At 46.8% G+C, this 14,049-nt stretch overlaps 8 protein-coding genes across 8 annotated transcripts; 2 read left to right on the forward strand and 6 right to left on the reverse strand.

The window, feature by feature from the left end:
- Positions 1-604: 604 nt before the first annotated feature.
- N7478_008472 (pentatricopeptide repeat protein) lies at positions 605-2,687 on the reverse strand (the record flags this gene model as incomplete). The annotated part of the gene is made up of 2 exons (XM_056924686.1): positions 605-1,966; positions 2,028-2,687. 2 exons carry the CDS (start codon positions 2,685-2,687, stop codon positions 605-607), a joined length of 2,022 nt encoding a protein of 673 aa, XP_056777412.1.
- Positions 2,688-3,221: 534 nt separating this feature from the next.
- N7478_008473 (U6 snRNA-associated Sm-like protein LSm4) lies at positions 3,222-3,748 on the reverse strand (the record flags this gene model as incomplete). The annotated part of the gene is made up of 3 exons (XM_056924687.1): positions 3,222-3,398; positions 3,499-3,690; positions 3,746-3,748. 3 exons carry the CDS (start codon positions 3,746-3,748, stop codon positions 3,222-3,224), a joined length of 372 nt encoding a protein of 123 aa, XP_056777413.1.
- Positions 3,749-4,211: 463 nt separating this feature from the next.
- hat1 (histone acetyltransferase catalytic subunit HAT1) lies at positions 4,212-5,881 on the reverse strand (the record flags this gene model as incomplete). The annotated part of the gene is made up of 4 exons (XM_056924688.1): positions 4,212-5,154; positions 5,208-5,472; positions 5,538-5,813; positions 5,866-5,881. The coding sequence occupies 4 exons, from the start codon at positions 5,879-5,881 to the stop codon at positions 4,212-4,214; spliced, it is 1,500 nt and encodes a 499-aa protein (XP_056777414.1).
- Positions 5,882-6,409: 528 nt separating this feature from the next.
- N7478_008475 (uncharacterized protein) lies at positions 6,410-7,758 on the reverse strand (the record flags this gene model as incomplete). The annotated part of the gene is made up of 2 exons (XM_056924689.1): positions 6,410-7,303; positions 7,381-7,758. 2 exons carry the CDS (start codon positions 7,756-7,758, stop codon positions 6,410-6,412), a joined length of 1,272 nt encoding a protein of 423 aa, XP_056777415.1.
- A 1,067-nt stretch (positions 7,759-8,825) lies between these two features.
- Positions 8,826-9,842, forward strand: N7478_008476 (RTA1 domain-containing protein; the record flags this gene model as incomplete). Its single annotated transcript, XM_056924690.1, has 3 exons — positions 8,826-9,000; positions 9,052-9,596; positions 9,657-9,842. The coding sequence occupies 3 exons, from the start codon at positions 8,826-8,828 to the stop codon at positions 9,840-9,842; spliced, it is 906 nt and encodes a 301-aa protein (XP_056777416.1).
- Positions 9,843-10,023: 181 nt separating this feature from the next.
- On the reverse strand, positions 10,024-10,959 carry N7478_008477 (alpha/beta fold hydrolase; the record flags this gene model as incomplete). Its single annotated transcript, XM_056924691.1, has 1 exon — positions 10,024-10,959. One exon carries the CDS (start codon positions 10,957-10,959, stop codon positions 10,024-10,026), a length of 936 nt encoding a protein of 311 aa, XP_056777417.1.
- A 478-nt stretch (positions 10,960-11,437) lies between these two features.
- Positions 11,438-12,952, reverse strand: N7478_008478 (UbiD family decarboxylase; the record flags this gene model as incomplete). The annotated part of the gene is made up of 1 exon (XM_056924692.1): positions 11,438-12,952. One exon carries the CDS (start codon positions 12,950-12,952, stop codon positions 11,438-11,440), a length of 1,515 nt encoding a protein of 504 aa, XP_056777418.1.
- Positions 12,953-13,374: 422 nt separating this feature from the next.
- On the forward strand, positions 13,375-14,016 carry N7478_008479 (UbiX family flavin prenyltransferase; the record flags this gene model as incomplete). The annotated part of the gene is made up of 1 exon (XM_056924693.1): positions 13,375-14,016. The coding sequence occupies one exon, from the start codon at positions 13,375-13,377 to the stop codon at positions 14,014-14,016; it is 642 nt and encodes a 213-aa protein (XP_056777419.1).
- Between the last annotated feature and the right edge of the window lie 33 nt (positions 14,017-14,049).

Consider the following 14,049-nt stretch of genomic DNA (forward strand, 5'->3'; position numbering starts at 1 on the left):
TCCAGCCTTAGATGCATGTCTCACGCAAGTTTGCCCACTTTTTATAGTGGTGGAGACCAATAATGGGCGGTTAGAGAGTGGAGTTCAAGGGACTTTGGGTAAAAAGGAGAAAAGGGAAGATCTTGGATTTTTTGGGGTGATTTGGGTGGTTTGGGTGGGTTAAGGCGGTTCACGATGAAACGGCCATAGTTCCCAAGGTTCTTGCCATTACTCGATCTCCACCTCGGCAAAAAGCCCTGGCGCCTGGTGGTGGTTGGTTTTGATTTTTCTTTATTCCGGATCATGATTTTGTTTGGTACTTGGTACTGTACAGGATTGATTATTTTTTCTTTCTTATCTACTGTAATCTCTATGGAACACAGGGATCCGGTATCCGTTCAATGTAGCCGAGAGGCACACCGCACCCGCAACGTCCATGGTTGCACAGCTGACGCCTCCATGCAATTTTCCACGGATTTTGCCCGTATCGTCGGATCGGAACAAAGGAATGATACCCAATGCAGCCATGATCTTGCAGCTCCGCCCCTCCGACACTGCATGGGCCTGAAACATGCCGATAAAGAGACGGGCTCCCGAACGCATATTCCCTGTAAGCTTAGAAAACTTAGAACTCTGGTAAGGCAAAGCCTTTTCCCTCGAGATCCGTCTTTTCCCTGTGGCGAGCAATGGCCTCGTTCCGCCGTTTATTTTGTCGCCGTTTCTTATTCCATGCGATCCGGTCCTCGTGCGAAAGCATCTGGCGATAATATGCAGGTCGATACCAGGTTCGACCCCAGCGTCGACGACTTTTCCGCTTTAGGATTTGAGATGTGGCTTGCGGGCTGGGTTCTTGAATTAGAGGATGCGACTGTAATCGTACAGCAAACTCATTGACCGAGTCAGAGCACATACTGCGTATCTCAAGTCGGGTCTCTTCGCTGACGATTCCATCCTCTAGACGGAGGAGGTCTTCAAGATACTTGTAGGCGGATTCGTAATTTCCAGCGTCGAGGCAGAGTAGAACGAGAGCCTCAAAAGTGTCGGGATCTGGAGGGATGCCTAACGAAGCCATCTCTTTCACTAGGAAGAGACCGGACTGGCTGTCCTTGCCATGACGACACATCCGAACCAATGAGTTGTAGACATGCACATCCGCGCCCTGCGGGCGCAAAGTATAGAGCTCTTTGTAGAAGCCAATTGCGTCTTTGACAACTGAAGGCTCTTCTTGGGCCAAATGCTCACAGAGCTCAGCAACAACCCGCACGCAGTCAATAGATACTTCCGGGTTATCTTTCTTCAATCGTTTGAGAAGTGACCATGCATCCCAGTGACTCGTATTGTGCTCGATCATATACGAAACTATTGCCTGGATCCATTCCTCGTCAACTTCGAGTCCCGCTTTACCCACTGTGCAGAGGACGCTGAATGCCGCATAGAGATCACCAGTTTGGAGATAGATCTTCAAGACATTTTCGTACTCACTGGCTCCAAAGGCATAGTCACTAGCCTCACAGAAGCGAAGTATAGCAAGGGCAAGAGAGATGTCACCAGCGTATGATGCAACGGCTAAAGCTTCGCGAGAAACATCAGGACCCGGATGTAGATACTCAAGATCCACCATTCGACGCCAAATAAACCGAGTTAAATCATAATGGGAATGCTGACTTGCCCCGGCCAAAACATGTCCCCAAAGCTCAGGCGTCATGTCATGCCCTTGCTCTACCCGAGCTTGCATTAGGCGGTACACCTCATCGAACTCGTCAAATTCACAAAGCTGATATATAGCCATACTGTGTAGCCAATTTTCGATATGAATTCCCTTCCGCTCCATCAGTGAGATCTGGTCCAATGCCAGCTCGAACTGATGTTCTCGCAGATAACCCGCAACCATGAAATGCCACCCGTCAGGACTGATAGTAAGCCAACGGTCTCGAAGTTTGCGGAGGATTTCCTGACGCAGTATATAATCCGGATGTACAGCAAGAGCCTAGAGGCGTATATATATTAGCTCCTGACCATCCACTAAAAATGCACATTGTATTCCTTACCTTCAAAGCAGCATGGAGCGTCCCCGAATCCGCTGTGATATTGTTCTCCTCCATCTCCTGCAGAAGACCACGCACAGCCTCTGGCGACCCAAACTTGCAATCGCAATTAGCAAGAATCAAAGCTCGATAGTGCCGAGCATGCGGTTCCACCTTGCGATCCCGAATCAAAGCCCGCAGTACTTGCATCGTACTCTTAACATGGGGGTCTTTAGCCGTTATATACCGCAGCATATTCTCAAGGCTAGTCGTAGATTTCTGATCATAACTCTCCGGTACTCTTGGGTATTGTCTTACGCGAACCATGCGCTTCGGGTCGCCCCCGTCTTCCGCTGAAACAAAATATGGACCGTAGGTAGATTTCGGTATGGAGTCATCGTTGGATTTAGGAGGGGAGGTGGGATTTGAAGGAGAGGAGTTTAATGATACAAATTCGGAGCGAGGGGATTCAGAGGGAGAGTCGTTATCGGGTGTCTCTTTGGGTCGACTGCGGTAGTATCGCCGCGAGTCTACCGGGGTAGATCGATTTAGCCGTAACAGACATTGTTCTGGAATATGTTGATGTCGTCGTGCCAGTCGCGCACCGCTGCCAAGTGCTAGTTGATTGAATGACGGGCATAATGAGAGCCATAACCCGTCAAGCACAAGTGTCGGTCGTGTCATGTCGAGCTGCTCACCTCCGCAAGTTTATCCGCTTGCTGGAAATCGAGATACCTTCCATGCGCGATATCACCACGTGACCTGCATCGACAAAATTATATGCGTAGATATCTAAGATGAAGCATATGGCTCCAAGAGATAAATTTTTGCTTGTTACAAGCCCCGAAATTTAGACCAGGCTAATTATGTACACTGTAGTACCGGTTGTAATGGTTTGCGGGTGTACAAGAGAGAGTTGAGTAAGCTAGAAGGAGAGGTAATCCATATCCTCTGCTACCAAGAAGATCAATGTCGGGGATGTAATATGTAGTATTTGTAAATCGCCAATCGATAGTAACCTCAGTTCCCACTGAAAAAAAAAAATAGAGAGCCAGATACGCCACGGCCATGCTCGACCAAACCTGCTCCAACCAGCTCACGCGAGCGACCTCATCTTACCACCCACCATTTCTGCAGGGTATCATCTCGTCTTTTTAAAACTCATCTCAATGAATGCAAAGGATTTGTGTGTTAATCTCTGTTCAAAACAACCATCCCTTATACACCAACGGGTCCGCCACGGCCACGACCACGACCCCGGCCTCCACGACCACCACCACGGCCGCGATCACGCCCACCGTCTCGACCATGTCCGCCCCGTCGGTTTTGTGGTTGGTTCTGCTGTTGTTCCCTAACGATATCGACGATTTCATCTGGGACTCGGAGGTACTTGATCTGTAGAGGTGGGTTAGTCTGCGAACATATGGATATTTGATATGGGAATATGATTGAGTAGCAGATATCGAGGTCTTCGGAACTCATATTTTAGACGTACATTGTTTCCTCGGATGTAAACTTCGGGCAATTTGAAGAACTTATCGCCTTCAGGACTGGTTTGCACGACTTCGCGGAGGATCAGGTTCATCCAGTTGTCGCACGTCACGAGGTGGCCGTTGAGGGTTTCGCCATTCTTCAGCTCCACCAGCATCGGGTGGCCTTGAGCGGCCGTGAGAAGACCGAGAGGAAGCTGGGAGATAAGACGTCAGTATCTGGTTGTAGTTGTTGGATTGCGGAGGGATTACCATTGCGGATTGGGATCGCTATGCGACGGGTTTGTGAGTCTTGTAGAAGTGTAAACTCGGGTTGAAGATGCGTGACAATTATCCCTTCGCTTGCAGGAAAGTTGAGTAGGAGTAATGAAATGGTATGGCCGGTGGATTGGCCGTTGCGGTTCTTTGGAGGGGTTGGAGAGAGCAACTGGGCGCAACCGAGCTCCGCATCAGCTCGATTTCCGGAAAAAATGATGTGCCGAGATTGGTCAAGCCTTAATGGTGGATTATCAACTGTTCAAGGAAACAGATCTCAAATACAACTTAAATACGTGACTTTTATTGAAACTGATTTGAGACACGTGAACTTCTTCTTTTTTAATTTGATTACTGATGGTATAAATTTGCTAGCATTGAATCGAACTGAGAATACTGCAATAGGTTACATACTAACTAGTAGCAAGAGAGCGCATTTTGATATTCCAACGTTTTCAAAATATTAAACCTTTGGGCGCTTGGTCAACAATTTTTTGTCTTCAATGTCTTCCCATTCATCGTCGTCATCGTCCTCAATGACAGCTAACTTGCGCTTCTTGCGGCGGACACTGCCACTGGGCTCCGCAGGCTGTTCTTCTTCCTCATCTGATTCAGAAGGTCGTTCCTCAAAAGCCTCTAACGTCATTTCATAACCCTCCTCCACGTTTCGAACAGTATCATCCAGCTTCTCTACCCGGTCAAGGAGCTCTAGCTCGTCCAGCAACTCCTTATGCTTCTTATACAGGCGCTGCTTAGTGAGCATACGCCACCAGTAATACCGCCGATCATTTTCATTGTCGGCCTTGTGCTTTTTGATCAGTAGACGAGCTAGGTTTGTTCCTCCGGCCAGGCGGTGACTCTTGGGAATTCGACTTAGCAGGAACATCTCCAGGATGTGTGCAAACTGAGTGGACTCGATTTTGAAAGATTTGCGAATCTCAACCAAAGTTGCGCTGGGAATCAAAGCAGCGGTAGGAACCAAGCGTTGTCGTTGCTTTTTAGAATATGCTCCATTTGGATCAGGATTAAGGTTGACATTGTGCTTGATGAACTCGGGCTGTAGAAGACAGAAGTCGGCCGAGTCTCGAAGCGCATCAAATTGTTCGTTGGGATCTTCGACTGTCAACTCCACGATTGTAGGGTCGGCGATGCAGAATGCATGAATTGTGGTGTATAGGTGGGTTCCATGACCTGAGCGGTGATGTGAAGGAAGGACAAGGAATTGTGCAATGCGCAGGCGACCGGGGAGTTCAGAAATCTTGATCTCCGCCTGAGGGAAATCATCGTTCTTCACAGTAGGGTTTTCAGATCGGTCTCGCTGGTAAAGCCAGTATCGATAAGTGGTCGCGTAGCCTACAATGGAATAGGACGAAGCGGTTGGCGTTGGCGGTGTCACCTTCTCATAACTGTAATGGTCAGAATCATGATTGGCAAGCGCAAAGGGAACAAGAAAACGTACATGAAGAACACTGTCCAGCGCTCCAGAGTCCATTCAGGGTCGTCCGTCTCGAGAGGCGTGCCGGCCTCGATGAACAAGGAGACGAGAACCTGTACTCGATCAAGCAGGCGCTTAATCTCTGGATCCGCCAATGAGCCGGCCCAAATTTCATATTGTCTACCGTTAACCTCATAACTGAGGACCTGTTTGCCGGGCGGTTTAAAATCTTTCGCCGAAGGATCCTCTTGGACGGCTTTCTCGTACTCGGGTAAATTTATGAGGGCCTCTGTTATCAATCTTGCGGTCAAATCGCATCCTTCAATACTCAGTAGGTGGAGTATCAGAGCATACCTTGTGGAATGAATGGCTTCAGGGTACCAAGAAGATCAAGCGCAGTGGTGTCACCAACCGGCTTGAATCGCTCATCGTAGGAAATATGGACATGGGGCCGAAGGTCATGGGCCGCGAATCGTAAACGAATAATCAATCCTTTATAGCCAAATATTTGCTCTTCATCGCCGAAGATGGGATAGGTGAATTGAGGGTGGAAGGTAGAGAGCGTCTTGGGCTTTGTTTCTCCGGGCTGGACAACGGTGATGTGAACCGCATCATTCGCGTCGCACGACCCTGAAAAATCAATTAGATATGTTAGGGATCAAAAAGATACACGGGAACTTACAGTCCTCGTCAACCATATCGAATTGGTTGTATGGTTGGAAATTTGCGGAGATGAACGACAAGTTCAAGGGCAATGCGACGGATAAATGAAGTCGCGTCTGACCGCGTCAAGGAGCTGAACCAGTATCACCTAATCAGGACTAGCGCCAAGTTGGCTGATCTATGAAATCGGGTTGACTTCAGTGTTGCGCGTGCTGTGTATTGGAACTGGTAGAATTGTATTTAAAAAAAGAAGAATCAAGGATATAAAACAATTATTATACTTAATTGCTGTCAATACGTTAAGCAAGCTGACCAAGCCTTTCCCACGGCGCCAAGCTAAAAAAAATCAAATTAGTCTTCGTTGAAAGAAGTCAAACTACATATCGAGCCACAGGCTTTCGCTTTAGAAAAAAATATTTTATATTCATTTGTGACTTCTCTTGATCATAAAACAAAAGAATCCACAATGAGGTATCTATGTCGTATACGGTTGCATTATTAAATCATTCACATTTGACCCGGTCCCACTTCTTCGCAGTCCTATATCGCACACGAATCCTTTATCAAAAAGGAATACTGATACACTCTGCTTTCCAAGCACGAACCAGCTTTATCCTTGGAATCAGTTCCCGAGCCCGTTGAATCCCCATACTAGCACTAATGAACTCAAACTTTTGAATCACCCACTCACTAACCTCATCACGCGCGGCAGGTGAACTGCCAGCAATTGACATCGGAAACAGCAGCATAAAGACGCCATTCAATGGTGGCAAGCATGATAGTTTTCGGAATGGAACTCCCTTCCCGTAAAAGCCGAGCTGGGATGCAGCACCAGCACAAACATACTCAGCCATGAGCGAAGATGTATTCATAGCTTGCTGGCGTAGTTCGAGATGGCTTGGAGCTAAAAGTCCCAGAGACGCTATTTTTGAGATACTCATCACAATGAGCTCGGTGATGAGCAGCCGTCCCCAAAAATAATGATTAATATCCCTTGACGCCCATATGTCTTGGTATACCACATACTGCCCATGGAAAGTATTTTGAATGTCATTGGAATATTCCATATGAAACTGCCACCTCTCTGGTAGAGAGTGTTCCCATTCAAAAAGCTCTGCTTCCAAGCCTATTGCTACTTGTAAACAGAGTTCGGGGTCCATATCATGGCGTTTAGAATGCAGTATCATGCACCGCACAAGGATCTCAATCAAGCTAACAGCAGGGAGATCATTGTCGTTGGAGGTTTTAATTGATTCGACATCAAAGTCCAGCAGCTCGGGTGGTATTTTAGCGTGACAAAGGAAATACTTGACCATGGAAATGTAATAAAATTGCATGCGTGGCCGGGAGTCTTCGGATTCCATCACCCGCTCGAAGGATCCTTGTCGGAGCAAAGCTGCTGCTCCATTCAAGTGCACCAGCCACATGTCAATACTAGTGGATGTACAGCAGACCATCTAGAGAGGGTGGGGGGATTAGTCGGGCAAATTCCAAGGGAGACTATAGACCAGAGAGGAGGGGGCGAAGCGCATACCTCGTACAAACTTAACATCAGAATTAGCTTCAGTGTTCGATCCGGATTGGCTTTCTCTGGATGCTCCACAGCTTGACGAACGGCATTTATAGATACCACGTACTTCTGCCTTGCCAATCGGAGCAGGCTACGATCTTGAGTGACGTTCGACAATGCGGCTAATCCAACCGAAATGACGGCCTCTCGAAGCGGAAGCTCCACAGCTAGCGTTTTCAATAGTGGAGATGATGACAAAATAAAAGATCCTTCATCTACTCCTGAGACGGTTGTCATGAATTGAGTCACAAAGAAGTTTAATCCCTGCTCCTCCATGTTAATGGAAGGCGAAGCAGGAATCGTAGAAGTCAATGCTGCCAGATCAGTCTGCCAATTCTGCATTGCAACTTTCGACAGATGTTCCTCAGAGTTCATTGAAGAAGAATCCGAATGCGTCTTAGACTTGTTTAAAGTCCTGCGACCCTCCCCTGCTCTAGACTTCGCTGTTGCAGACCTCCAGGCCGCTTTGTCTGTTTCGTCACGGAACAGAAGTGCAGGGACATCACGGTAGCCACCACATGGTTTATCCGCCCTAATACACTGCGAACAGACCGGGTGTATACGATCACACTACCCCATATGGTCACTGTTAGCTGATTTAGGTCGCGTGCGGTATCCATCGGCTAGCACTTACCTTAATGCGCCTCTCGCGACAACTCCCACAACTTTTACTAGGGCGACCATAGAACGGCATGTTTGTGATTTGGGTATGGGTCAAGTTTGACCCAACTTCCTCGAATTTCTTTCATTTTAGGACAAAAAGAATCGTGGACAGCCTTCAACGCCGGGAATAATCAAGCTGCGCAGCCACCGTGCAAGGTTCAGCTGGATAAGCAGCCATGTTAACCAGTGGGGTTTCGAGACGTCGATTGGTGGAAACGTATCCACACTGGGGCTCAACGACGCTATTCCTAATGGAGGGGGCATTTCGCCGTACTGTGGATCATAGATCGACGGTGATTATACTAGGTAGGGAGGGCCCCAAGAAAGACCTGAAAAAAACTTCAAAGAAGTTCTCAAATTCTAGCGTTTAGGGAGGTGGCTGAGATGGATAGCTGAAGGGCCAATGTTGTTACTGCATCAAAAATCCATCGGAGATAAGATTGAGGCTATGTTGAATATCCTGATAAACAAGAAGTTGGCTTTTCTGTAAGATCCGCTTAGTAGTCCATCTCAATACAACGAATCTCTTGCCGTTTGTGGGGGGTTCTGAGGCTGCCCAGAAAATGGAATCAAGTGGTACTAGCAGGCTTCCACCAAAATTGTTCCGTGGACTCGGACTCGTAATCTAAAAGCCACAAGGGCCGATCTAGATACTTAAACTTGGACAAGTCCCCCGTGATTGAAGCATTCCAAGATGATGTCTGCTTAAACATCAAATATATACACAAAGTGACAACTATCTCGATATGGCTCTAGGACCTCGTTCTCACGAAACTGGTACTTCGTTTTACCAATACGACCCATCGTTGGCCGTTGCAATTGTTACCGCTGATCTATACGGTATTGCATTTATTCTCACCTTTGTCCAATGGATTCGATACAAGTCATGGATTTGGGCAGTCATGGTTTTGGCAGCAGCGAGTAAGTTCAAGACCTAATAACTCAAAACTGGAATTCTAACGTGTCCACTAGTGGAGGCTGTCGGCTATATCGGGCGCTGCATCTCCACACAAAATGTGACTGAAAAGCCTATCTATGTGCTTCAATTTTCGCTCATTATTCTGTCACCGGTCCTGATGGCCGCCTGTTGTTACATCTTATTCAGTCGCATTCTTTTCCTGGTCGTGCCTCGGGAATCCCGCACATTGCGCCTGTGCTGGGTTCCTCCACGTTTTATCACTCCCATTTTCGTTGGCTTTGACATTGTGGCCCTTCTTCTCCAACTCAGTGGAGCCATCATGATATCTTCCGCCAGCCCTGGCGATTCGGATAGTGCTGATAAGGTCGACAAGGGGAAAGGAATTGCCATGGCTGGTGTCATTATTCAACTTATAGCCTTTGGACTATTCTCAGTTGCAGCCGTGCGATTCAACTTCACTTCGAAGAGATTCTCCAAGGAACTTGAGCAGCGATATGAACAAGTAGGGGAGAAAGAATACATCATTGATGGAAGGGTCAGGAACAGACACTGGCCTGCTCTGTTGCGAGTTGTAAATTTGACCACTCTGCTAATTTTAGTCAGTGAATTTCTTTAATGCATTATCAGGATCTGGACATACTAACTACCTTCCTCCCAGGCTCGTTCTATCTATCGTCTTGTGGAATTCTCTGAGGGCTCCGGTGGGTACACCAATAAGCATGAATGGCCGATGTATGTTTTTGATGCGCTTGTCATCTATCCTTGTGTCGCATTATTTGTCTACTGGCACCCTGGCAAGTACTTGCCGCATCTTGGATTGCGCCTGCCTAAGGAATCTCGTTAGAGATCAAATTGTTCTATTGGTTTGAGTGATGATTTAGTTGTTCTCTGCTTGAAGACTGTTGAACTATGGTTTGAATGTTTATTTGGGGACTATGGAGGCGCTTAGACTTTGCTTTATCCCTTTTAGCACATACGTAGGTGGGAGGTGACGGTAATTCATATAATCTGCTGTCACTTGGAGTTCAAGAAATAATGTCGATGCCATTTTTAACTGCCCATCGGATCTCATTTGCAACCAATTCGGGTTCCGTAAGTTGAATGTTATGACCGCTCTTTGTTGTCACAGTATAGCGGTTCAAATTTGACAGGTGAAGGAATTCGCGTTGATGTTCATCTTCGGCATTGTCAAATTTTGACACATAATCGCGATATATGGCTTTTTGAGCCACGCTTCCCAGTCCCTTCGCCTCGCCAGCCTCGTACATCAACTTGTGGTCGCGCGCGCAGTTTCCCTTTAGTACGGCAAGAGGTCGTCCTTGGAGCATGTTCTTGTGAGGTATCAATTGTTGCTTTTGAGAAATGACAGGTCGACTAATTTGAAGGAAAGGCAACTCCAATTCCGCCTGTCGAGCATGCTTATCGCTATCCTCCTCAGCAACGAAGTCACCCCATTCCGACTCTGTCAACTGATGACTTTTTGTGATACCAGTTACCTCGTAGTAGTCTAGTCCCTCAGTAACAGCTGAAACGCTAGGATCAGGGAAAGATTTGAAAAGCATGTGTTCTTGGACTGCATCCACAAGGATTAGCCCATAGATATCCTTGATCTGTCTGGATGCGATGAATTCTCGGGCCAGGATCCCACCCCATGAATGACCGACAACTAAGTACGGCGGCTCCAGCGCAGCCGACTTCAATAGTCTGGAGAGCTCATCGACTATTGTGAGTGAGTCGGGCTCATGTGGGGATTCTTCACTACGACCGTATCCGGAGCGCTCATAGAGAAGAATTGAAGCCTCTGACTCAAGATTGCGGCAGACTGCACTCCATTCTAATGCACTGCTTGTCACCCCGGTCATGACTATTATGAGTGGGGAACCTGGTTTTCTTGTTATTCCACGTAGCGCATAGCTCAAAGAATGCGTTCCGATAGAGGCGAGGTGGTGAAAATGCTCCATATTGAATAGATGGGAAATTCTGGGATTTGATTCGACACTGAATTGGGTCTTAGAAAGAAATTGAATTTCAATGGAGGGGATATTGTAAATTAAGTAGGATAAAAATGAAATTAACGCTAACATCAATTTAGCTTCCTGTGAGTCATGATGCGGGATAATCAAGATTGCGCTAATAACCATATGACTGCGAATTGTGGAAATTTCAGTTAAATAACGATTATCCAAAGTAGATCATAATCAAAATCTAGTCCATAGGAGCCGATCACGGCCTAGTGGTAATATACTGCGCAAGCTTTTGCATAGCATTATAGTCATTGTAGGAGCGGCTGCGTTACAATTATGGTCAACCCGCACTGCATAATTCGGGAAACAGAGCGAGAAACGTGGATCATTTCCGTAAAACAAATATTCAAATTGTTTCAATATCGAGTGAATTCAGAATTGAATATTGGGGGCCACAAATCAAATAACAACTACTTTATCGCAGAAACCCATATTCTTCCCACCGCCGTTCTACCTTTTGTTGAATTTCAACAGGGTATGAGCCACGGAAAGAACCTTCTCTCCAGAAGACATTCTTATCTGTGAATTCACATGGAAACATACAGCATCGAACTACCTTCGCATGATACCCCTCGGGCTTGATTCCATGGCTGACATACGGAATTAAAGGAAGGTTCCCATACTCTTGGAAGAGAAATTCGTTTTTTCCAGGCTGGCAACGCGTAGCCTCTGCCCATATAACATCTCGAAGATTAGTCGGATCGATATCATCTCCAACCAAAAAGATCTTCGGAATGTACCATCCAGGCTTAGATCCGAATACCACATGTCCAAGTTTATTACTAAACTCGGCCATGTTGGTGTTCAGCGCTATCAACTTTTGTCGGTCCACTTGTAGCGCAAACCAGAGACAATGCGATTCGAACGGACACCATGCCATTTGAATGGGAAGTCCAGCATTCTGACAAATGTTCAGAACCTCTGCTGCTTGCATAAGTGACCATACTGTATGATTCTCCTCTGCTGCGCGGCCTGCCACACAAATTGGTAGAATTGGGTTATCTCTGTAGGTAATGGCATCTATTTGAAAAACGGGCCATTGCTTAGACTGCCCTGGATAAACCATTCCATGGTATTCGGCCATTGGTCCTTCGGTAGCTGATTTGGAGATAGAAGCCCTCCCCTCCAGTATGAACTCTGCATGGGCAGGAACATGAAAACCGTTCGTTTCGCACTTAACCACTTCGACTTGTTTCCCTATCAAGGCACCGACGAATCCACTTTCGTTCGTCCCCTTTGGTATCGGCATTCCACCCACCATAATCGCCGCAGGCGGAACGCCGAAGCATAGTGCAAAGGGCATATCTTCATTTTTGTCTTTCCACATCTGAAAAATAACTCCGATGTCTTGCTTTGGAATGATGGGACAGACTAGAGATTGTTTATCGTTGATCATTCCTCGAGTGATAGACCAGTTGATCCAGCGTCCATCAGGACTTTGAACGATAAACATGCCAAAAGTTTGCATGTACTTGCCACCATCATCCTGGTGAAGAAGTGGTATTGGCAGCGAAGTTAGATCGATGTCGTCTCCAAATAGCTTATGCTCTTTTACTGGCCCAGTGGAAACTTCTTTAGGCGGAATCGGCTGATATGCCTTCGCTTTATTGAGGTGTTGAATGATTTCTTGACCTGTAGACTTGGATGGCAAACCGAACGATTTGGCAATACGTCCAAATCTTTGCCCGGGTATACGGCTCAAGCCTACCGGCGCCCCGAGAACACGACAAAGGCCATTATCAATGCGGCCTTTGATATTTTCGAAGAGAGGTGCTTTTTCCTCTGTCTCGTACACTTTACGGGCCACTGCTGCAAGCTCCAAGTGAGGATCGACTTCTTCGGTTATTGAAATGAGGTCATTTTCGTCTTGTAGCTCTTTGATGAACTGTCGAAAGTTCTCGGACGCGGTTGTATCCCCTTTGTATGCCATTGAAGCTGTCTGAGTGCGCAAATGAATGATCTCTTAATGAGATGAACTTTTGAAGCTGAAGTTGAAGTTACAAGGCCTTCGACTTTTCATTCTTTTCAACTCAAATAAGTAAACTTGAGTGATATATTACGTATAGTTTCTCCAAGTTGGAGATGCCCCGCTTCCCCTCTTCTTGCTGTCATTGTTGAACAGCATCATGGAACGTAGCCTGATGCAAATGGTAGGTCCAACCGGTCCCATCGCGTTAGGTAACCTCTCAGAGATCTCCCTGTGCAGATCTTAATCGGATTCCTTGTCCGACTTTCTCCAAGTTGGAGCCGAAACGAGGGGGATCTAAATCATGCATAACGATCGAATTGAGACTTGCCCAGATGGTTTCTCTGAGCCCATTCCACGAAAATCATTTTATAAAATCAACCATCATGGACATATTCAAGACTCGCTCAGATCAATCCGAGCCCTCTCAGATAAGCCATGCGCAACTTTCTCCACCACGACGCAGAATCATCGTCGCTCTAACCGGCGCAACGGGATCTATCCTCGGAATCAAAACATTGATCGCTCTCCGCCAGCTAAATATCGAGACTCATCTTGTTATTAGCAAATGGGCTGAAGCGACGATAAAATACGAAACAGATTATACGATTCCCAATATCCGAGCGCTCGCAGATCACGTCTATAATATCAACGACATGTCTGCGCCCATAGCAAGCGGATCATTCCGTGTGGATGGAATGCTTGTTGTGCCATGCAGTGTAAAGACACTAGCGGCTATCAACTCGGGAATTTGCGACGATTTGATTTGTCGTGCCGCGGACGTTGTTTTAAAGGAGCGGCGCAGGTTGGTCCTGGCTGTGCGGGAGACGCCTTTAAGCTCTATTCACCTGCAGAATATGCTTTCTGTGACACAGGCTGGAGGAATCATATTTCCTCCCGTTCCAGCGTTTTATGTTAAACCTTCTTCTGTGGATGACTTGGTGGACCACAGTGTAGGGCGAATGTTGGATTTATTTGATTTGGACACGGGAGATTTTGAACGATGGGAAGGTTGGAAGAAGCAGTAGCAGTGTTGGTTGGGCTTGTTCAAAATTCTTTTC

This window comes from Penicillium angulare (genome assembly GCF_028827245.1).
Source record: "Penicillium angulare strain IBT 27051 chromosome Unknown utg000005l_segment0_segment0, whole genome shotgun sequence".
Classification (NCBI taxonomy): Eukaryota; Fungi; Ascomycota; class Eurotiomycetes; order Eurotiales; family Aspergillaceae; genus Penicillium; species Penicillium angulare.